The sequence below is a fragment of the Zingiber officinale genome, chromosome 1A (genome assembly GCF_018446385.1).
Source record: "Zingiber officinale cultivar Zhangliang chromosome 1A, Zo_v1.1, whole genome shotgun sequence".
NCBI classification, from domain to species: Eukaryota; Viridiplantae; Streptophyta; class Magnoliopsida; order Zingiberales; family Zingiberaceae; genus Zingiber; species Zingiber officinale.
The window spans coordinates 187865280-187888980 of record NC_055987.1 but is presented as its reverse complement, the minus strand read 5'-3'; the positions used below and the strand labels follow the sequence as shown (position 1 = coordinate 187888980).

Sequence of the window (23701 nt, the reverse complement as noted above, 5' to 3'; positions counted from 1 at the left end):
TTTTTGGTTGCAAGAAAAGCACACAATGTGCTCCTTGCTCCTTTTTATTCCGGGGATGGTCTCCTTGGGCTTCTCCTTGCCCTTTTGTGCCACTTGGCCCTTCTTCTTGGCCAAGTTGGGACACTTGCTCTTTTAGTGCCCATGTTCCCTACATTCAAAGCATATAATATGATTTTTATTATTAATTGAAATATTTATACCTTTGCTTGTAGGGGTGGCAGCTTTTCCTTTGGATCCGGAGGTAGAAGCTTCCTCTTGATCGAACCTTGATTCCCCTCCATTTGATTTTTCTTGACTTGTGGAGGTAGAAGCTTCTTCCTCCCCTTCTTCTCTTGACCCGGATGTAGAAGCTTCTCCTTCTTCTTGATCCGGTGTCACCAAGAATTGCTCCCCCTCAATCCTAGAGGTGGAGGCTTCATCATCTTGAATATGAAACAAGGAGTATGCTCCCTCCTTGTTCCCTTCGTTGCATTCCCTTGAGGATGAAGCTTCTTGGATTTCTTCTTCTTCGGAGGTTGAGCATCTCTCAACCTTGGAGTCCTCCTCTTGATCTTGCTCCAAAGAGTCACCCTCTCCGGATTCTTCATGATCTTGTACAGTGGAGGGGATCTCTTCATGAAGCTTGGCCAATTTGCTCCATAGTTCCTTTGCATCTTCAAATTCTCTAATTTTGCAAAGGATGGTGCTTGGCAATAAATTGACCAAAAGCTTGGTCACTTTTTCATTGGCCTCGCACCTCTGGACTTGCTCTTGGTTCCACTTGCTCCTCTTGAGAACTTTACCCTTTGAATTTCTTGGAGTCTTGAAACCTTCCATTAGAGCAAACCATTGCTCTATCTCCATCATAAGAAAATTTTCGATTCTTGATTTCCAAGAATCGAAACTCGTAGAAGTGTATGGTGGAGCCACCCTTGTGTCAAATCCAAGCCCATCTTGGAATTGCATCTTGAAGTTGAGCTTGATAAAGTCTTGAACTTGAAGAATTTGCTCCAACTTCTTCACCCTCTAGCTTTTCTTGATATGTTTGCCCCTTCCGGCGGTGATTCCGGTGAAGAGCAACCTTGCTCTGATACCACTTGTTAGGACCAAAAGTAGCTAGAGGGGGGGTGAATAGCTCGTCGCGTTCGCTCGGTGCTTGGCGTTGCTTGTTTCTTCAAGAATATGCAGCGGAAATACAAAGAAACAATCACACAACGCTAACACGGTTGGTTTACTTGGTATCCACCTCACAAGAGGTGACTAATCCAAGGATCCACACCAACACACACACCCTCCACTAAATAAAACTCTCCTTTATGGTAACTACCAAGGAGAAGCCCTACAAGACTCAATACAAGAAGAGAGGGAAAGGATACAAGAAATACAAGCTTACAAGCTTACAATGAGTATAAACCCTAACCCTAGCTTCTCTTCTTGGCTTTGATCCGCCTCTTGACTTGGAAAACTTCCAAGATCCTTCAAGAACTGGCGATCTGAGCTTTGTGAGTGCTGTGGAGGAGCTGGCGAGAAATCTGGAGTGAATCGGAGAAGAGATGCCGAAGGAAATGAACGCCTGCGGCCTTTATCGACGCCAACGGTCGGATCCCGATCGATTCGAATGTTCCCAATCGATCGGGGAGGCTTTGGATCGACTCACGGATCGATCCAGAGTGCCTCTGTGCTCTGGGAAAAACGCCTGGATCGATCCACGGATCGATCCAGCGCTTATCGCGCGAAGCAGCCGCGTCCCAATCGATCCACTGATCGATTGGAACATCTGGATCGATCCACGGATCGATCCAGAGGCTCTCTGTTCGCTTAGGAGAAGCCTGGATCGATCCACTGATCGATCCAACACTTGGTTTTTGCCCAAAACCAAGTTCCAAGCCTCTCAAACCAACATCCGGTCAACCTTGACCTGTTGGTACATCATGCCTAGCATCTGGTCACTCCTTTGACCTGCTAGGACTTCCCACCAAGTGTCTGGTCAATCCCTTTGACCCACTTAGACTTTTCTATTCATGCCAAGTATCTGGTCACTCCCTTGACCTACTTGGACTTCCATCAGATGTCTGGTCAATCCCTTTGACCTATCTGTATTTCCTCGTGCCAAGTATCCAGTCAATCCTTTGACCTACTTGGACTTCCCAACACCAGATGTCCGATCATCCTTGATCCATCTGGATTTTCCCTTGCCTGGCTTCACTCACCAGGACTTTCACCTAGCTTCACTCACTAGGGTTTTCCATCTGCCTAGCTTCACTCACTAGGGCTTTCACCTGGCTTTACTCACCAGGACTTTCACCTAGCTTCACTCACTAGGGTTTTCCTTCTGCCTGGCTTCACTCACCAGGACTTTCACCTAGCTTCACTCACTAGGATTTTCACCTGGTTTCACTCACCAGGACTTTCACCTAGCTTCACTCACTAGGATTTTCACCTGGTTTCACTCACCAGGACTTTCACCTAGCTTCACTCACTAGGACTTTCACCTAGCTTCACTCACTAGGGTTTTCCTTCTGCCTGGCTTCACTCACCAGGACTTCCCTGTCAAGTATCCGGTCAACCTTGACCTACTTGACTCTTCTTCAATCAATTTCTTATTGTCAAACATCTAAACTCAAACCAAGACTCAGCTTGGTCACCCAGGTCAACCTTGACCTGAGGGATGTTGCACCAACAATCCCGACTTTGAAGCATCGATCGACGAATCTGAAGCGATCCTTTTGGTAAGAAAGTTGAATAAATTTATTAAAACTAATAAATTTAGATTGCAGTAAAAAAATCATCAATGCAATAAAAGGACGGTTCGATGCTACAACTGCAACGAGGAAGGGCGCATCAAGAATGATTGCCCTAAATTAAAGAAAAGGGACAAGGAGTAGTCTCAAAGGCCAAAGTCCTCCAAACGCAAGAGTCTGAAGGCTACATGGGATGATTCTTCATCCTTCGAGTCAGAAGTCGAAGCCTTCTCAAGAGTAGCACTGATGCCCAACCATCTCTTTGAAGATGACTCGGACTCAGAGATGAGTATAGATCAAGGGGGAGAATCGGAAGAGAAAAGCTATGATGAAGGGGGAGCATTACCAAGTGAGGTAAGTAAGGTATGTGCTCTCACCCCTACTCAGTCTTTTGAATTTATCAAAGTGCTTACGAAAGATCTAGCAAAATTAGAAAAAGAAAATGTTGAATTGAAAGTAAAATTAGCAAACGCATGTCCCCTAGAAATATATGATAATTTAAAATTAGAAAATGAGAAATTGAAAAGTTGGAAAATGATCATGCATGCGTAAATAAATTTCCAAAATAAAAAACTTAGAATTTATGGAAAATTAAATTGGTACATTAGAAAACATCAGGGACAACTTAGAAAAGTTATTAGAAACTATGTACCCCCTAAGTTTCTGGTTAATCCAGTAGGAAGGAACCTTTACTGGGTTCCAAAATTTTTTCTAGACTAAATTTTCTTTAAAAAAAAAAATAATAATAATTAAAGCTTTCAGAGAGAAAATTAAACACTAAAATTTCTTTATGAGGCTTTGTCTAAGGAAGTGGTTGTTGCTCCAATAACCAAGAAGGTCTAGTGCCTCGCCACAACTTGGAAGCCAAAATATTGGAATAAAAATATTTAATTAACTTTCTGATAAAGCATTAAAATTAGAATTAGAATTAGAATAATGCTTTAGAAAGTTTTTTTTAATTTTTTTTTGGGAATTCTTCAAAAATATTTTTTTGAAAAATTTTTATTGGATAAAATTTTTGTTTCAGAAATATTTTCAAATAATATATTTTGCCTAAGTTATGATTTCCTCTGAAATTAGAATTTTTTTTAGAAAATTCTTAAATTTTTTTTCTTAACTTAGAAATTTTTTTAATGAATTGTTTACTTAGTAAATTATGTTTTTAAACTTGAAAAATTTTACTTAAAACATTTTTTTTTAAATTTTTTAAAACTGGTTAATCTTAAAACTTGAATATTCACTTAGAAAAGTTATTTTTTTTTAAACCTAGAAATTTTACCTTGAAAATTATAACCTCATTTTTTTTTTATGTGATCAAAGGGGGAGAGATAGGATAAGTTTAGGGGAAGTTACCATGTTAGTGGGAGTTAATATTTTTTAAAATTTGTTAACTTTACTTAGTGTTGCAAATTCTTTTATTGCAACCTTTTGCCTACAATGTTAGTTTTGTAATTTCTTTAAATTACTATTTGTATGTTTGTTTCTCTAACTTGAACTTGGGTTGATGCACATCAAAATAGGGGAGATTGTTGGACCCCGTGGGTGTTTTGATGTGATCAACCAAGTTAGGTTAGGTCCTGCTTGTTATTTGATTCTTGCGTCTAAGTGTGCAGGAACTTAGGAGCGCAGGAAGTTGAGCGGAAAACGCAACTAGCGAGAAGGAATGCACCGGAAGGGAACCGACGGGCTCGGTGCGTCCTAAGGACGAAAGAGCTGCGGAAGAGTACATCGGTGGACGAGAAGAATGTGCGCGGCGTTCGAGGGACGAGAAGCCGGGTCGAAAACCTACTCGAGGAGAAGGCCGGAAATTGGGTTCGGTGAGCCCTATTTCAGTTGATCGGAATCACCCAAGCGATCAGAACTTCGGAAGCCAAAGTGAAGATGAAGAAAAGCTTGAAGAAGGAGTTGAACTAGCTGAAGAGGCAGTTGGAGGCGCCCTTAACTGGTCAAACTGGCCGTTATGCGTGCGGATAAAGTTTTATCCACTCTTTTCCTTGGAGGTGCCCTCAATCCTCTTGGAGGTACCCTCAAGAGCCGAGATAAGATTTCCAGGAGCTATATAAAGGCCCCTGGAGCTAGGAAATTAATCAATCAACTCTATATTTAATTCCTATCAATAGTTTAGAGCTTTCAGTGTGTAAAAGGCTTCTCCGTCTTTAGAGAATGAGATCTTTCTGAGCTTTTTCATCGCCTTGGATTAACAACCCCTTGGGTTGTAACCAAGTTAAATTCTCTGTCTTCTCTTTATTTTTGTTAGTTTATTTCTTTATTATTATTGCATTTTTGAGTTGAAAGTCTTGAGGAGGGTATACTTTATTTTTCAGGCAATTCACCCCCCTCTTGTCGATCCCGCTACACCAACACACTACTCTTGAGTGACCGAGTAGACAGGATGCTGTCAGAGTACACCTATCCTCTTACCCCAAATAAAGTGGGGGAGTTCAATGCTCTCATCTCCCTGAGATAATCCAGAGGAGGGATCCCTGTCCTGCTACCACGCTGCGTCACCGTTACCCATGAGCGGGTCAGCGAAGCCCTTGACTGAGCAGCCTGCTGCAACACATTTTGCCTGATATACCACTAACCCATGATGGTTGTGTGTGCAGATCCATGTAACTGAAGTGATGTGCTCAACAATAATGGAACCGACAATCGCTCAGCATGCAACATGCAAAATGATGCATGTCACTAAGCATGTAAATCCTGACACCTCCATAATATATACCAAAAGGTAAAGAAATTCAACAAGGATCTAAGTATGATGAAACTAGGTATACATGTCAGATATGTCTAGTAACTAGTTCTGAACACAGTAAGACAATGTATATCACTACTTATATGATCATAGGTACACATGGCAAGAACAAAAGAATATAAGTGTAAATGCATACAGATAAAAACAAACAAAGGCATGCTATAGGTATCAAGTAGTGGCATACCCAAAACAAAGATAAACATAATTATTATTAGTGGCTATAACCTACTACGCATATCAAAATGACATTATCAAAAGAGATAAGTCTAGGTACCCACCTCAAAAATGGAGATCGTATCCGAAAGATCCCACATCGAGACGCTCATCTCGAATCAAAGTCCTGCAAATCATGATACACAGATTTAGCTAATTACATATAAATTAATTAGCTCAATCAAATCCCCAACTAAATCTAATCCATCGATCAACTAGGGTTAGCTCCATTAACCCTAATCATTCCATCATAAACCCAATCATCGCCACTTTCCCTTCTATTTCAGATTCTTACATGATTCAAAACCCTAAACAGAAAATCTAGCATTCAAAATCCATAACCTATAGATTGCATTACCTCTACGGCTCGTAGCTTGGCTCCTTCTCCAGCAATCGATGATTCACAGCTAGAGAGACTCACTGTCAAAATAGAAGTCAGGGCTAGCTGAAGCTACTAACCTCCAAATCAAATCCTCCTAGGAAAACTAAGTATCAATAAATCTCTCAATTTATCGACTAAGTTAAATCAATTACCTCAAGTGTCGGCAAGGTGGATTGTAGTGTACTGTAGCACGGAAGAAAGAAGCGATGGTTGACCAGATCGGTTAGGGCACCGTCAGGGTGAGGAGAAAGGCATCCGGTGTCAGCAGTAAACTCATAGCAACCAGCGGTGATGCGTCTATGGTGCTCGCGTGAGGAACAGAGGATGTGGCTGGCAGATCGGTTTACTAGCAGTGTCTGAAGCCACTGACGATGATCAGAGCGAACCCCCCCCCCCCCCCTTGCCCAAGGTGTGCTGGTGGATCGCATCCATGATGAGGAAAAGAGAAGACAGATCGTGGCGATAGAGTGGCATCGACGTGGATAGCACTGCACAGAGGGTGATGTGAGAATAGCTAGGGCAGATGGCAAAGGTAGTTGGACGTCGGTGATCGACGATTGCTACCGGCACCGTGGTCGGATGCGCCGACGCCGACTATGACTAGGGCAGAGACGCAAAGAGGGAAAAAAAAGAAGAGGATCGAGGCAAAGGCGAAAGGAAAGAGTCGAGCCGGCGCAAATGATAGGAGGAAGGGTTTTTGTACGCGTCGGGAAGAAGAGACGTCGTGAGAGGGGAAGGCGATCGGGCTCGGCGAAGAGAAGAAGGCTTCGGCGAGCAAGGAGATGGCGCGGGTGTTTGGTTCGGGAAGAATGAAGAGGAAACGGAAGAGGAATGAGGGAATAAAGGAAATATGAAAAAGGAAATTAACTTAGGTATCTTAATTAAACCTAAGGTTGATTTCTCAATCAACTTCCTCTTAATTGGTATTCCAAAAAGGTTTTCCCCAAGCCTATAAATTCATCTCCTTAAATTCGTCATACGTGCTCCGAAAATATTTTAGAAAATTTCTAAAAGTTTTCTTATGGTTGTTCATCCTTTTTTGGTATTTTACATCGTTGAGCACCCTCCTTCCTTTTTGAAAAAAATTTACCCGAGGTTAAGGGTGGACCAAGGATATGGAGCACCTTAGCGTGATCTTTCTAACGCTCAAGACAGACTTGAAAAAGAGAACAAAGTAGTAGAATGAAGAACAATAGTCAAAATGGGAATGTTATGAATTGGGCATACATTTTCCATTGGAACGATTAACCTATTTATAGAGAAAGAGAAGAAAATGCATTCCTTCTATCTTGGTGGCCTCCTAGCCTTCATGTGACCTCTTTATTTCAGGTCGTGATATCATTTCCAGCGATGACAGTATAACTCCAGCCCTTCATAACTATTGTAATCGGTGCCTCCTTGCTTTACCTTCATTTGTAACTAACACCTTTTCCTACACGTGTATAACCATCGCTCGTTTATGGAGCCTGCCCTTAACATCTATTCCATAACCGATGCACCTCCCTTTGTTGAACTCGGTCGTCCCGCATTTGTTAGTTGTCCCATAGGTGCATCCTAATGACTCAGACTTGACCTTATCGAACTTGGCCGAAAAGCCTAAAATACTACCAAACCCCTTATGAATGTTGTCGAGCTCTCGATGAGTATTACCGAACTCTTAATGAGTATTGTCGAGCTTCCGCTGGGCCCAACTAGTTCTAAACATAATTTTGGGATTCTAACTTAACTCAAATCTTTGTTGACTGAGATAGAGGTGTACCATGTTGTTGGGGTTCAATCAAAGTCTCACATTGGAAAGATTTGGTAAAGATCATTGAGTTAAAAGGATGCATGATATCTCCATTGGCATGAGACCTTTTGGGGAGAGTCCAAGAGCAAAGCCATGAGGGCCTAGGCCCAAAATGGATAAAATCATGTCATTGTGGAGATATTTGGACATCCTTTGGGCACAACAAATGGTATCAGAGTCATGGTCCAAACTAGATGCTATGTGGGGCGACCTTGAACGAAGTTGAGGGTGTGCCCGGAGCAGGTCAGGATGATGAGATGTTTCCGGGAGACCTAGAGCATGTCAAGGTAACCGGATACTTGCAGAGAGGTAAGTAGGTCAGGGTGACCGGATGCTCGTAGATCAAGGTGATCGGATATTCATGAATAGACCCGAAATAGGTCAAGATTGACCGGATCAAGCTACTTATGGGGAGGCCCGGAATAGGTCAGGATGACCGGATGCTTGTGGGAAAGGCCCCAAAGCATGTCAAGGTGACTTAATACTCGCGGGGAGGCCCGGAGCAGGTCAGGATGACTTGATGCCTGCGGGGAGGCCCGGAGCAAGTCAGGATGACTTGATGTCTGTGGGGAGACCTGGAGTAGGTCAGTGTGACTAGATGCTCGCGAGGAGGCGAGTAGGACAGGGTGACCGGATGCTCTCAGGGAGGCTCGAAGCAGGTCAAGGTGACCGAATGCTCGCGGGGAAGCCCGGAGTGGGTCATGGTGACCGGGCGCGGATGCTTGTGGGGAGGCCCAGAGTAGGTCAGAGTGACCTGATGCTCGCGAGGAGGCCCTGACCATGAGAGTAATTGTGGTCCTTCGTTTGAGGGGAGGATTGTTAGGGTTCAATCAAAGTCCTACATTGGAAAGATTTGGTAAAGATCATTGGGTTAAAAGGATGCATGATATCTCCATTGACATGAGGCATTTTAGGGAGAGTCCAAGAGTAAAGCCATGAGGGCCTAAACCCAAAGTGGATAATATCATATCATTATAAAGATATATGTACATTCTATAATCACAATAAATCATGTGGAATCCATATTGACCAAGTGAAGAAGATATTACGTCGAGTCTAGGTTACCTAAGTTAAGGTACGCCAACCAAGATGCCTCAACTCACCTCCCCATCTGAATCTATTAACCGCAAGTTTTTCAGAGCTCATAAATATGATTTTTTAATAGTAAGAAGTTAAGGTTTTTTTTTTTTATCGATTTTCTTGGGACAAGAGATTAAGGAGATAAGTTAAACTTCTTTGAATTAAATATTTTGCACACATACACATTGTGCTTTTCATCCTCCTTTAGAGCCATAACATTTAAATGTTGAAATTAATAAGGTTTACCCTTCAACAATGCTATTAACAATTAATATTTATGGTTTCATCATTGATGATGAAAATTGTGAGACTGTAATAGTGGAAAAGCAATTGAAATGTATGTATTACTAATCAAGAAGTTTGGGCTTTTTCAGCTCTACACAATCTCTTAGTTTAAAATGGATAATAATGTGAAATGATAAAAATATATTATCTTTATTGATATTCTCATTGATATTCATAAAAATATAATCATTTTTTTCCATTGATATTCATGAAAAGATGAATGAAAGTTTATGGCCTTATAAATGTGAAAGAAAAATTAATAATTTTAAGCTTAAAATTAGTCATCAACTTTATCAAAGATATAAACTGATTTTCGTAATTAGTTATTTTATCTAATAATAAGCAAGAAATGTTTCCAATTAAATGTTAAAATTTTAACTTTATACATTGATAAATTGTAACTACTCAGTGTTAGTTTTGATATGGTCAATAAGATTAATATAGGTCATATATATTTGATCCTTGTGTTTAAGTGTGCATGAGTTTAGGAACATAAGAAATCGAGCAGAAAACGTAGATAGTGAGAAGGATGGCACGAGAAGGGAGTCAACACGCTCATTACATCTGAGGGACAAGATACTACGGGAGAGTACACCGTAGACGAGAAGGACATTTAGAATGTTAGAGGGACGAGAAGTCGAGATCATGAAGGTTGCTCGAGGAGAAGGCCGAGTTGGGTTCAGGTGAACTCAACTCTGGAAGGCCTGATGATCGCCCAAGCAACTGGAAATGAAGCAAGCGACCGGAGAAGGCGCAGATGGTCAGCATAAGGCTGACCGATCTAGGCGTCTGGACCAATTGGTCAGGGCACTCGGATCGGCCTCAATCCGGGCGCCCGAACCTGTTGGATAGGGCACCCGAATTAGCCTCGATCCGACCGCCGAAGAAGATGGTCCAGACGCCCGGACTACTAAGGTGCCTAGCGGGCGCCTCATCACAGTGGATTGCTTTTTGAATCCATATCAGAAACGGTCCAGACGCTTAGAGAAGGTCTAGCCGCCCAGAGATGAAGCAAGCGATTGGAGAAGGCGCCGGACGGTCATCACGGGGTTGACCAATCCAAGCGCCCGGATTGTCCCAACGCCGGGTAGAATATAGATTATTCTAGGACGTGAAGTTACAGAGGGATTAAGAAGAAACAAGAGAGAAATAATGAAATAAGAAGTAGCTCAAGATAGGTTAAAAAAAAAATCCTTTTTGAGAAAATAAGAGCGGGGAATAAAGAACAAAAGAGATGTAGCCGTAATGTGGCTTAAGCGAAATCAATTGATTCAATATCAAAATAACTTCTCCCAAACATCATCTAAGCTTAGGTTCATATAGCTCTCAAAACACTCAAAAAAATCTAAATGGAAAAATAATTAACTAGACTTATTTCCTAAAATTTAGGATAAATTAACTATCAAGACTCAATTCCTAAGATTTAGGATAAAATTAAATATAAAAAATAAACTAAACTTAATTAATAGATAACTACTTAAAAAAACCCCCAATTTTGGATTCTCTCCCGCATCAGTCGCCTGGAGTTGAAGAGAACTCATTCTCGAGTTTACGGTGGGTGTATCCGCCTCCAGAGTACAATGACTTAGGTGTTTTACATTAAAAACATCAGAAGATTTTAAATGGTTAGGAAGTCACAACCTGTAGGCATTGTTATTAATCTTTTCTAGTATCTTGCAAGGTCTAATCTTTCGATCTTTGTGCTTGTTGTATTCATCAATAGGGAAACAGTCACGAGTTAATACAACCCAAACCATATAACCAATGTCAAAAAGAACTTGACGTCGATGCCAATCTTCCCTGATCTTGTATTCAGTGTTATTTTCTTGAATAGCTTGCTTAACCTACTCATGAATAACTCGAAGAAGCTTGGCCATCTCCTCAGCTTTGGGGTTAGTTTGTCCGGGACGTAAAATAGGGACTAAATCCAGTACCCTAGATGGGTTTCATCCATAAATAACTTCGAAAGGACTCAAACCAGTTATCATGTTCTTTGATATACTGTATGTGAATTCTACTTGAGGTAAAACTATATCCCATTGCTTTGGTTTGGTTCCTGTGAGACATCTCAGAAAATTTCCTAAGCTTCGATTCACTATCTCGGTCTGACCATCTGTCTGAGGGTGATAGGCGCTGCTGAAGTTTAGCTTTATCCCTAGATTTTTCCCATAAAGTCTTCCAAAATCAATTGACAAATTTAGTATCATGATCCGAAGTAATAGTTTGAGGAATACCGTGTAAAAGTACAATCTCGTTGAAGAAGAGGGTGGCAATCTGAACAACATCCATGGTTTTTTTGCATGCCACAAAGTGAGCCATCTTGGAGAATCAATTCACCACAACTAGAATAGAGTCTGCATTGGTGAGGGTTCCCTTAAATTGCTGACAAACAAAGCAACGATCCACGAAATAAGCTATGTCACTGGTTAGCTTGGTCCAATAGAAGTCGGAAGAGATGAGGGCTAATGTCTTGTTACAGCCAAAGTATCATTTGTTATGCAATTCACTGATAATGTGCTGCCTTAAGGAACAATCTGAAATGCACAATAGTAGTCCATGAAATAGATAATCATTGTGCAAAATAAAGTCATTTCGAAGTCCATTAGTTACCTCTTGAAATATCTTGCCAAAGGAGGAATCATCAACATACATATCTGAGAAAGATCCAAAGTCGGTAACCTTAATACTCATGGTAGTAAGTAGGGAAGAGACTACACAAGGGCTTATAATCTCACGAGTATAACCTTGTCTCAATAGCTCTATAACTTGTCATTGTAGTTTTTCAGCATCCTTAGGGCTAACTCGGTATGCCAGCTAGTAAGATAAGATTGACCCTGAAACGAGGTCAATATGGTGTTGAATGTCTCTCCTAGAGGAAAGTCTCGGAGGAAGGTCTTCAGCCATTAAATTAACAAAGTCGGATAGGAGTTGTTGCACCTCGGCTGATAGATCCAAGTCTAGGTCTATTTTATCGCTTTTGTGTTGGAAACAAAGTATAGACCATGTCTTCGTGCTTCATCATGTTCAAATATCTGGACATAGAAAGGAGTGTAGAGTTATTAGTTACCAAATCTGAAGGAATTCCATCTCGTCCAGACTCCAAATAGAGTGCAACCATGTCAGAAGACCACGAACTCATCATCTTCCTTGTAAGTATCCTCGATCGTCCTTCTTTTAGAATCAAAAGGAAAGTTGGTAGCTTTATTTTCTTCTTGTAATAACTCCAAGGGGAACATAGCCATGTTGATGGTACGAGATGATTGTGTCACTGGATGCTCCTGCATCAGACGTCCCAGGTTGAAAAGAACTCGTCCTCGAGTTCGGAATAATGTCTTCAACATCCATAGTTTCCCTTTTCTTCACCTTTTTCTTCCGATACGACACAGACTGCATTCTCAAATAAAACCAAAATCTCATGGTCATCACCATAGAGTACCTCGTCAACTTCATCATCAAATATCGATTCGCCTAGTGCTTCGATCTCGTCTTCCTTGTAAATTAGATCATCGAATAATTCGATCTTGTCATTGTCTTCACTGCCTCCTGCAATTGGATGATCGAGAGAGTAGGACTGGTCGTACTCAATGTTGTCGAGGTCTGCATCCTCAAGGTTGTCTCCGCCGCCATGAGAGGAAGGGGGGGCATAGAGGCACTGGGGAGTTGGTGTTCTCTCGAAGTTGTAGGTGGTGGGGTGGTTGAATCCGTATTTCTCGAAACCAAACTTGTGCTTGGACAACTCTTCTCGATTGGAAATTAGAGCTTTTTTAAAAGGGGAATAAAGGAACTTACGATATTTACGTTCTCGTGTCGCTAGACATTGAGATAACTTTGTGACTTGTCTCTGTAGATACTGAATCTCATCTTGGGTGCTACGACCACAATGTGAAACTTCCTCAGCCGGAACCTGCCTTTCATGATCATAACCACGTCCATGACGACCCTCCATTGGATCTTAATGAGTTCTGATACCAACTGACGCCGAGCAGAATATAGATTATTCTGGGGCGTGAAGTTACAGAGGGATTAATAAGAAACAAGAGAGAAATAACGAAATATAAAGTAGCTCAAGATAGGTTTTAAAAAAAAAACCTTCTTGAGAAGATAAGAGCGGGAAATAAAGAACAAAAGAGATGTAGTAGTAATGTGGCTTAAGTGAAACCAATTGATTCAATATCAAAATAACTTCTCCCAAACATCTTCTAAGCATAGGTTTATATAGCTCTCAAAACCCTCAAAAAAATCTAAATAGAAAAATAATCAACTAGACTTATTCCCTAAGATTTAGGATAAATTAACAATCAAGATTCGGTTCCTAAGAATTAGGACAAAATTAAATATAAAAAATAAACTAAACTTAATTAACATATAATTACTTAAAAAAAACCCCAATTTTCGATTATCTCCTGCATCACGTTCGGGCGCCCAAATAAGATGGTCCAGTCTCTCGGACCACCAAGGTGTCCAGCGGGTGCCTCGTCGTAATGGATCGCTTTTCGTGTCCACGTCAGCAACGATCCGAGCGCTCGAACAGGGTCCAGGCGCCCAGACATGCAAAACTTCATCTTCTAGCCTTTGTGCGAAGCCTGCTCGAGGAGAAGGCCGAAGTTGGATTTGGGTGAGCTCAACTCGGGAAGGCTGGAGGATCACCCAAGTGACCAGAGACGAAGCAAGCGCTCGGAGAAGGTGTCGGACGATCATCACAAGGTTGACCAATATGAGTACGAGACCGTCCAGGCACCCAAACAAAATGGTCCAGACTCTTGGGGCACCTTGCCCAAACAAAATGGTCTAGGCCCTTGGACCACCAAGGTGCCCAGCGGACGCCTTGTCATAGTGGATCGCTTTTCGGGTCCACGTATGCAACGGTCCGGGTGCCTGGAGAGTGTCTAGGCACTCGAACATGCAAAACTTCATCTTCCAGTGGTTGCGCGAAGCCGTTGCACGGAGATAAAATTTGCCGCCTTGGGGGTGCCTGGAGAGGGTCCAGTCACCCGGACCATGACAAATCAGCAATGGATAAAATTCACCAGAGGGCTATAAATAGAGTCCTAGTTTTAATAGTTCAATACAACACACTCTATGATATTTATTGCTTCGAACTTCTATACTCTCAATGCTATAAGGGTCTTCTCCGCCTTCAACATAGAAGAACTTTCTATTGGAGCTTTAACTGTCTTGGATTAGCAACCTTCCTGGTTGCAAACCAAGTAAACTTGGAGTTTTGTCATACTATTTATGCCATTACTTTTGATTAACTAATGCGTGTTTGTTTTTTCTAAATAGAAGGTAAAAGAAAGTGTTTTATTATATTTCAAGGTAATTCTTTCCTCTTACCGGCCGAACGAGACCAACATAAACTGTTAGCCTTATTATTTTTATCTGATTTTGTTTTTATATTTAGTGTAACATAGTACAACTAATCACATAATTAAGATAAAAATAATATTTTAAAATTCTTAATTCTAATTTACAAAATTAATTAAAATTTTATAAGAGGCCTTTATTTTTTTTTACCTTTTTCTCAACTTCTTATCTTATTTCAATAAAAAAATATTTTAGTAAAATACAAGTACTCATAATTTTGATATTGTGCAAAAAAAAAAGAAATAAAAGAGTATTCTTTCTCATTTATTATTAAAATAACATCTCATCCTTGGTAATAAAAAGTGAAATCTGCCATCTCAGTAACTCCACATGGTCAGTCTCATGGCCATATGTGAGAAAGTAAATCGAGAAGCTGGTCATTACGAGCGCGAGGAAGGGTATTTTTCTTAACTTTACTGAGATTTTTCCCCTGCCATTATAGCAATATTTATCTCACAGTAACCAACTCAACCATGATCGGGGGCAAATAATCTCTCATCCAGTTTCAATGATGGTGCAATCGACATTGGGTCAAGATTGATTAGATTGACCAAGCTCAAGTTGACTCAAGTTGGGTTTAGATGTCTGATCAACATGTTAGTTGGTTGAGTAAGAGTTAAGTAAGTCAAAGTTAACCAGATATTTGACAAGAAGTGAAAAGTCCAAGTGTGTCTTTGTTGACCGGATATTTGACAATCGGAAGTCCAATAAGGAGTTGATATGAGAAAATGCAAGGGAGTCGTGGTTGATCAGACACTTTGTGAGTATAGATGACGAAAGTCCAATTGGGTGACGGTTAATCAGACACTTGGGTTATGAAAAATCGGACATTTGGCATGAGAAGCGAAAATCAAGTAGGTCAAGTTTGACAGGACACTTGTAATATGGAGAAAAACCCTAAATAACTGGAGAGACTAGATGTTAGGCAAATATGGAAAGTTTCTACTAGATCACAAAAGATTGGATATTATAGTGAGTGCAGATGTCCAAACATGTCAAGAAAGACTAGATGTTTAGCATATGTGAAGTTTTGATAGGATAAGCGTGATCGGATATTTGGCGCATGAAGTCCAGACTTATTAGGGTTGATCAAAGGGTGCACAAACGAATTCTTGATAGGTTGAGGTTAATTGAATACTAGACAAGACGAGAATTTATATTTGATAAAACTGAAACAATAGTATTAATTGATTGATGGATTGTAAACCTTAAAATTAGGATTTTAGCTATTTTATGGTTTGCTATAGTAATTGTTACAATAACTTTTGGGTTTATTATAGTAACTGAGTTTTGGATCCCAAGATTGTATCCTTGTTTGCTAAGCTGTGCTACATCAATAATAGTCAAAACATGTATGTATTACTAATGAAGAATTTGGAGTATTTTAAGCTCTACACAATCTCTTAGTTATAAATGGATAATAACTGATAGACAAAACTAGCGGATAGATCTAAAAAACTTTAAATTATTTTACACGAACACAGTTTTTAAAGAAGAGTTGACATCAATGTAGAGGGCCGGGGCAACAACGCGTCCGCGTCTGAATAAGAGAGAGAAAGAGACGGAAAGGGCTGCTAAATCAACTCATCGTTCAAAAGATCTTATTGGTTGACCAAATTAATCAATTATTTGGTGACTGATTCAATTCTGTATATCCACAACGACGCGCTGGTCTTTTGTTTAAATATCAGACGAGGCAACTTACAAGAGACGGCGACGACCTGCTACCTTCTAGTATTAAGTATCGACTCCGTCCCTGAGTGCATTACTATAAATAGAGCCCTGCAACTCCGCAATATTCAAACACATCTCATCATTCCTTTCTTTCTTTACAATTTGTTACTGCATCTCTGTAAAATGGCAGCCTCCTCAGTCATTCCTTCCTTTCTCCTCTTCCTCTTCGTAGCTGCCGCTGCCGCTGCCGCTGCCGCTGCCACTGCCGCTGCCTCCTCCAACCCCAATGGCTACATGCACCTGCGCTTCTACAACCACGAGAGAATCCTTGGCTCCGGTCCCAGCGCCACTGTCGTCTACGCTGTCCAGCGCCGTGACTCCAACTCTGGGGCTGGTTTTGGTAACGTCATCGTCTACGACAACCTTCTGCGGTCCGGGGTGGAGACAGACTCACCCATCGTCGGCCGAAACCAGGGCATGGGAGTGGGCTCGAGCTTGGCCGAGAATTCTGGCCTCACCAATTTCCAGCTGGTGTTCACCGCCGGCAAGTACAACGGCAGCTCCCTCGCCCTGCAGGGGTTGTTCCCGGTCGCCCCGCTCGGGACCGTGTTCGAACGGGCGATCACCGGAGGCACAGGAAAGTTCCGTTTGGCCAGAGGATACCTCTTGACCACGGAAGTTCGTGCTACCAACACAACCCTCACAGGACAGCTCGACGCTTATATCACCTTCCGTTGAGACTTGATATCAACATTTATATATGCAATTATTCTTTTCTACTCATTTATAATTAATTATTTCATAATCCTTTATTTTATGTATAGAAATACATTTATCTTAATAATTAAGCTAAATTGTATTATAAAAGTTCATGATTATTTTAGATGATTAAAAAGATTGGATGGTACTTGATTAATATTACTTCCCTATTTTATCTTTTCATAATGAGCATGTTAAAGACCGCAACCAAATTAAAACTTGAAAAGTTACATATGAAAGAAAAAATGGATTATGTACAACCGTTTTATAAAAGAATGTGTTCCCATATTCGGATGGGCCAACTCCCACGTAAATTCCTCTTTTTTTTCTTTTTTTTGTGACTTAGGCCACGCATGCATGTTGCTACTAGATTCATTTCCATCAGTCTGGTCGGCCCTGTTTCACCTAATGATGTGGATCATATATAACCATTTTACTAAAGAATGTGTTCCAATCTAGGGATGGGTCAACTCCTCCGTAAGTTTTTTTTTTTTCCTTTGGCTACGCCTGTTGCTACTAGATTCGCTTCCTTTAGTCAGGTCGGCCTTCGCGAAAAAAAAAAAAAAAAAAAAAAAAGCATTACTGACGGATAATTCCATCGTAGTTCCATCAGTAGAGGTACTTATCGATGGAAACTGATGTGTCGATGTAAAATTCTTCGGAAAAATATACTACGATGGAAATACGTAGTCCGTCGATAAATTTATCGATGGAATATCTATTTCCGTCGGTATATATATACCGACGAAACAGGTATTCCGTCGGCAAACTTTTTTAATCCACCGTAATTACATTTAAAAATTCCTGATATAATTTATAAATCCATCAGTAATTACCGACGGATTTATAAATTCCGTCGGTAATATTACCGACGGAATTCTATATTACCGACGGAATTTATAAATCTGTTGGTAATTACCGAGAGAATTATAAATTCCGTCGGGAAATAGTTTCGATATTTACCGACGAAATATTAATTCCGTTGGAAATTTTTTAAAAAAAATACAAGTATACATAAAGAACCATCACAAACGATGACATTTTCATATATACAAACGATATAAAAAATTTACAATTCACAAATACATTTCACATTCATATATCCATATATTTCACGATCCAAATAGTAATAAAAAACTAAAAATATAGAATGACAAATATGATAAATTTATATTATATTTATATATAACTAAAAATGTTGCATATATATTATAAGTTTTAATACTTGGATAGTCAACATGAGCAAAATGATGATCATTAATGACAATAGGTCTGGATCCTAAAACATATAGTAATACAAAATTTAAATATTAATCTAGTAAATTAGGAAACCATAATAAATATATTTTGTATGAGTTATGGATGACAAAAAATTTAAAGTTATGGTTAAACAAACTTGAAAAAAAAACTAATAATCATGATCTGATGGATCCTGAGTCTCCTGTGGCGGTGGGGGCAAATGACCTACGAACGCTCGCATTTGAGCCATGAGAGCTTCATGATCTTGTTTTCTCTTCCGATCATCCTCATCTCGCTATCGCTCAGCCACCATCCACTCATTCATCTTCTGATCCATTGAGCCCTCACGTGCTGGATCAGCTGGTTAGGTGTCTGCAGCTTGCCAATGAAGTCGTGGGGTCGAAGGTCGCCAGTTGCACTCGGGGATAAAATCCTGGTCTACTACGCCAAAAATTCCTTCGACCCCCAGTCACCTATCCTGCCCAGCATTAACCGTGATTTACTCCCTCTGGAATCTTGTGGGGTCGGGGCTAGGGGGCCGCTAGGGTGGCGGTTCCACCTTTTTTTTGTCAATCTTCTGATCCATTGAGGCAACTTGAGTACGTAGTTCTTGATTTTCCCGTCTTAAAGTTTGCATCTCAATTGAAGAAGAAGAAGAGGAACCATCACACCCCTAGGAGTCCTCAAACGATCAAATATGACTTTGGCTTGGGAGCTAAGGTCGTAGCGAGTAGAGATGCTCGAGCCACTCTCTGTAATTTAATCCCGTGTGAAAAAAATATAATATGAATATTATTCAATTTAATCATAATTACAAAAGTTAATATAATGATAGAAAGTTAAATGTAATAAAGTAATAATCTTATGTGTATGCCCTTCGATCTGAGATCGACAAATATGTCATCCTTTTTCTTGTGGGTCTTAAGAAAGACCTCCATACAAATAGGCTGGTGGGCTAGTTCATGTTCCTACATACAAATAATTTGGGACAAAATTATATAAATTTAATAATAAATATAAAATTAGTTTATTTAACTTTAAATTAAACTCACCAGATCCATGGCATGCTCAATAAAGGATCTGGATCTTGACGTATGCCGAGTAGTTCCAGTGCTCGGGCCGCCTGGCTCTGTATTTCTGTTTGTTCTAGCCGTTTCTGTATTTTCTTGCCACCTCTCTGCATCCTAGGTGGTCGTCCACCATACCACCTCAGAAACATACATCGGTCTTGTGCCCTTCTTTCTTATGTAGTACATCATGTTTCTATGCAGTTTGGCACAATAATTATTCCATGTGGCCTTAAATTGTTCTTCTTGGCCTTCTTCCCATGTATACCTTTTCTGCAATTATAAGTTAAATATTTAGTATATGAAAGGACAAATATAACATGGAATATCAAATATATTAAATTACTTTCTTTAAATTTTTCGATGATGTAAGATGAAATTCGATGGCTATCAGGAATGAATAGGCAATAAAAAAAATATGCATGACATCAATACTAATAACAAAAAATACTAATAACAAAAAAATGCTTACGTGTTTCCAACAACTCTAATAACCTTATAGCCACAGGGTGCTACTGCTTGCTTCTCAGCCATAATAATATCTGCAAAATAATATTACAGCATAACACATATATATACTAAAGTTTACAAACATGCATGCCATCAATACAAAACAATCTGCAAACATAACTTAATTGATGAACACTTAAGTTTCTCAGTAAGGATGAACATAACTTAACATAATACTAATATTTTATCATTTTTAACATCTGACTAATCAACAATAACAGTTTCTAAGTCCTCATCACTAGACTCTCTTAGTACAACTTCATCCTCACTGTTAGACATCTCTCCATCGTCTATCTCCTCGTAAGTAACAGTAACATCTATAAGTAATTGAGATCTAGATTGGAGTTGTGTATCAACTGAATGTCTCATTAATTCGTCATTCTGAAATGCATCATGGTTCTGAACAGTGATGGTGTTCGACATTTCTATTGTAAGGCGAGGTTTCGATTGGCAAACAGATAACCATTCACTAGGTCTTCTTCTCTTCGTAGGGTATTCAAGATAGAAAACCTGACCCACTTGTACTCCGAAAATAAAAGGTTCAAACTTATTGAACCTTTTGTTTGCATTAACCTCAATTAAATTATAATGTGGATATATTCTAGTTACTGTTCTTGGGGTAGGATCGTACCATGAACATTTAAATAACACACACCTTTTTATAGGTAATGCAGGATATTCAACCTCTATGATTTCCTCAAGTCTACAATAGTAATCAAACTGAGTGTTATTGTTGTCCATAGATCCTTTAACGCAAACACCAGAATTATAGGTTAATCTCCATGAATCTTGTTGTGCCACGTGGAATTTAAGCTCATTCATATAGTAATCAGAGTAGACATTTATTTTATGGAGGGGTCCTGATGCAAGATTCATTATCTTATCATCTGCCACATTTGATATTTTACTGTCTTTAACCTATAAAATTAGTAGACATTAGAACATTTTGTAATACACATGAACTTAAAGATTTGATAAAATCTCCAACTTACATATATTTCAAACCATAATACAAATTTGGCCTCTAACTCTTTAGCTACCCCACATGCATCCATTGATGGATTTTGTAGATATAGTTGTTATTCATACAAGCTGGGAAAGAAGATAATTTTAAAATAATTTAGATATCAAACAAATAAATTAAACAGGTGATAAATTTTTTATTAGAGAAGTCAACTTACTTTATGTATGGTTTAACTTCATCACAGTTTAAGAGTATATAAGTTCTTGCAGCATGATATTCTTTTGGAGTTAAGAATCTATAAACAGATGCACCAATTGGCTAACAATAGAAAGCATCGAATGATCTATTGTCTGAGCATCATCATAATTTCTAGGACACTTGCGATGTTTGGTCTTCACATTATCAGCAAAATAATAGGAGCAGAAAGAAGATGCTTCTTCAATCAGATAAGTATTACATATTGAACCCTCAACTCTTGCTTTGTTACGAACATTATTATTTAATTTTCTCAAAAATCGTTCGAAAGGATACATGCATCTGTATTGCACAAGACTAGATATTTGTGCCTTGTATGGTAAATGAACTGGAAGATGTTTCATTGAATCAAAAAAATTGGATGGAAATATATGCTCCAACTTACATAGTATGAGAGGAATGTCTATTTCTAGTCAAAGCATATCATCCATCATAATACACTTCACTGTCAAATCTGTAAAAAATAGACCCAATTCTGTGAGTGCTTGCCAAACATTATGAGGAAATAAATCATGGAAAGCTATTGAAATAAGTCTTTGCATGAATACATAACAGTCATGACTCTTCATTCCAGACATCTTTAACCTTTTTATATCTACGCATCGAGTCATATTTGAGGCATACCCGTCTGCGAATTTTATTTCTTTCAACCAACTACACAAAGCCTGTTTACCGTCTTTGTCTAATGCATAACAAGCCTTTGGAAATCTATTGCTTGTTTCATCCTGATGCAACTCCGGTCTGTTGACTAGTTCTTTTAATTCCTCACGTGATTTTGCAATGTCTTTAGTTATTCTAGGCACATTCATCATAGTGTTGAAGATATTATCAAAGATTTTTTTTTTCAAAATGCATGATATCTAAATTATGTCGAATAAGTAGATACTTCCAATATGATAACTCCCAAAAAATACTCCTTTTCTTTCAACTACACTTGCACATCCTAACAATGTATTTATTTAACTTATTGGAACCAGGTTGAGATATTGGTAGAAATCCATAATTGTCTATTTGTTCAATGATTTCTTCACCTGGAGTATGGACTGTTGGAGGAGGTTTTCTGACTACCATATTCTTTAGGAATTTATTTTTATTTCACCTAAAAGGGTGATCAACAGGTAAAAATTTACGGTGATTATCAAACCAAGATACATTCCCACTGCAAGATAATGAAAATGCACCAAAATCTGTCATGCAGTGTGGACAAGCTAATTTACCAGTCGTGCTCCATCCTGACAATATTAAGTACGCCGAAAAATCACTGATCGCCCATAATAATATAGCATGCAATCTAAAATTAGTTTTACTTGCAACATCATAAGTCACTGACCCTACATTCCATAAATCATTTAATTTGGCAATTAGCTGTTGCAAAAAACATCTATCTTCTCTTTGGGATTGGTTGAACTAGGATTAATCACAGTAAGAAACATAAATTCATCTTTTATGCACATCCATGGTGGTAAATTGTATGGTGTTAATATAACTGGCTAAGATGAATATTGCTGTCCTGACTGGCCAAATGGTTGAAATCTATCTGCAGAAAGTCCCAATCTTACATTACGTGATTCCATTGCAAAGGAGGGAAATACAGTATCAAGTGTTGGTTGGTCCTAGGAATATCGTACCAGTTCCCCTGTATAAAAATTTTGTACAAGTCCTGAACCTTTCCTAACAACCTATTGTGTTCTTTAGAAATTAAATATGGATTCGCAAACGAAACTTAACATTATTGATTCTAAATTTAACTTATCTGTTCTTAGAGGTTTAGACTTCGATCGTAAACGATACTTAACATTATAGATCCAAATCCACCTATGTTACAAATTTAATTAAATATTTATTTCGAAAATTGGCTCCTAGGTCAAACATGGCGAGACACTTGGCCTTCTTGGGCATGAGAACATCCACCACTGCCTCGACAAAACCTCTTAATGAAATTCAATATTTAATTTCCTTATATAACTCTAGGTTTAACCAAAAAGAACAATCGAATCAAAAGATTGAAAAATAAAAGAAACACAAATTCGAAACAAATCCAAATATCTAGAATCTCTAGCATCTTGTGTTAGGAATTCATACAAAGAAAAACTAGTATGATGCGGAAAATAATTACTAGTTATACCTTTCTTTGTATGCAACAACCTCTTGATCTTCTACCGTATTCCTCTTCTTATCTCGGACGTCGTGTGGTCGACAATCTTCCAAGATGAGAACCACCCAAGCCCTTCTTCTTCCTTCTGCCAAGTTTCGGCCAAGCAAATTTCTCCAAGAGATAGCAAGTCTCGGCCACCACCACCAAGCTCCAAGGGATACTAAAAACAAAGCCTCCTTTTCCTCCTTCTTCCCCTAGCAAGATCCAGCCACCTTCCCAGCTCCAAGAGATGATGATGTTTGGCCAAGGAGAAGAAAGAAAAAGGAAAAGGGAGAATAAGAGGGTCGGCCACACCAAGGAAGAGAGGAGAGGAATAGAAAAGAGTTCTCTTTGTGAAGGCACCCCCTTCCTCTCTTTTATAATCCTTGGTCTTGGCAAATAAGAAAAGTTTTAATAAAAACTTCCTTATCTTCTTTGCCATGAAAAGGAAAATTTAATTGATAAAAAATAATTTCCTTTTCTTTTATTAAAGTGGCCAGCCACCTCTAAT

At 39.2% G+C, this 23701-nt stretch overlaps 1 protein-coding gene across 1 annotated transcript; it reads left to right on the top strand.

Annotated features, from left to right (window-relative positions):
* Positions 1–16445: 16445 nt before the first annotated feature.
* On the top strand, positions 16446–17000 carry LOC122008318 (dirigent protein 22-like). Its single transcript, XM_042564030.1, has one exon. It carries the CDS (start codon positions 16446–16448, stop codon positions 16998–17000), a length of 555 nt encoding a protein of 184 aa, XP_042419964.1.
* The last annotated feature ends 6701 nt before the right edge of the window (positions 17001–23701 follow it).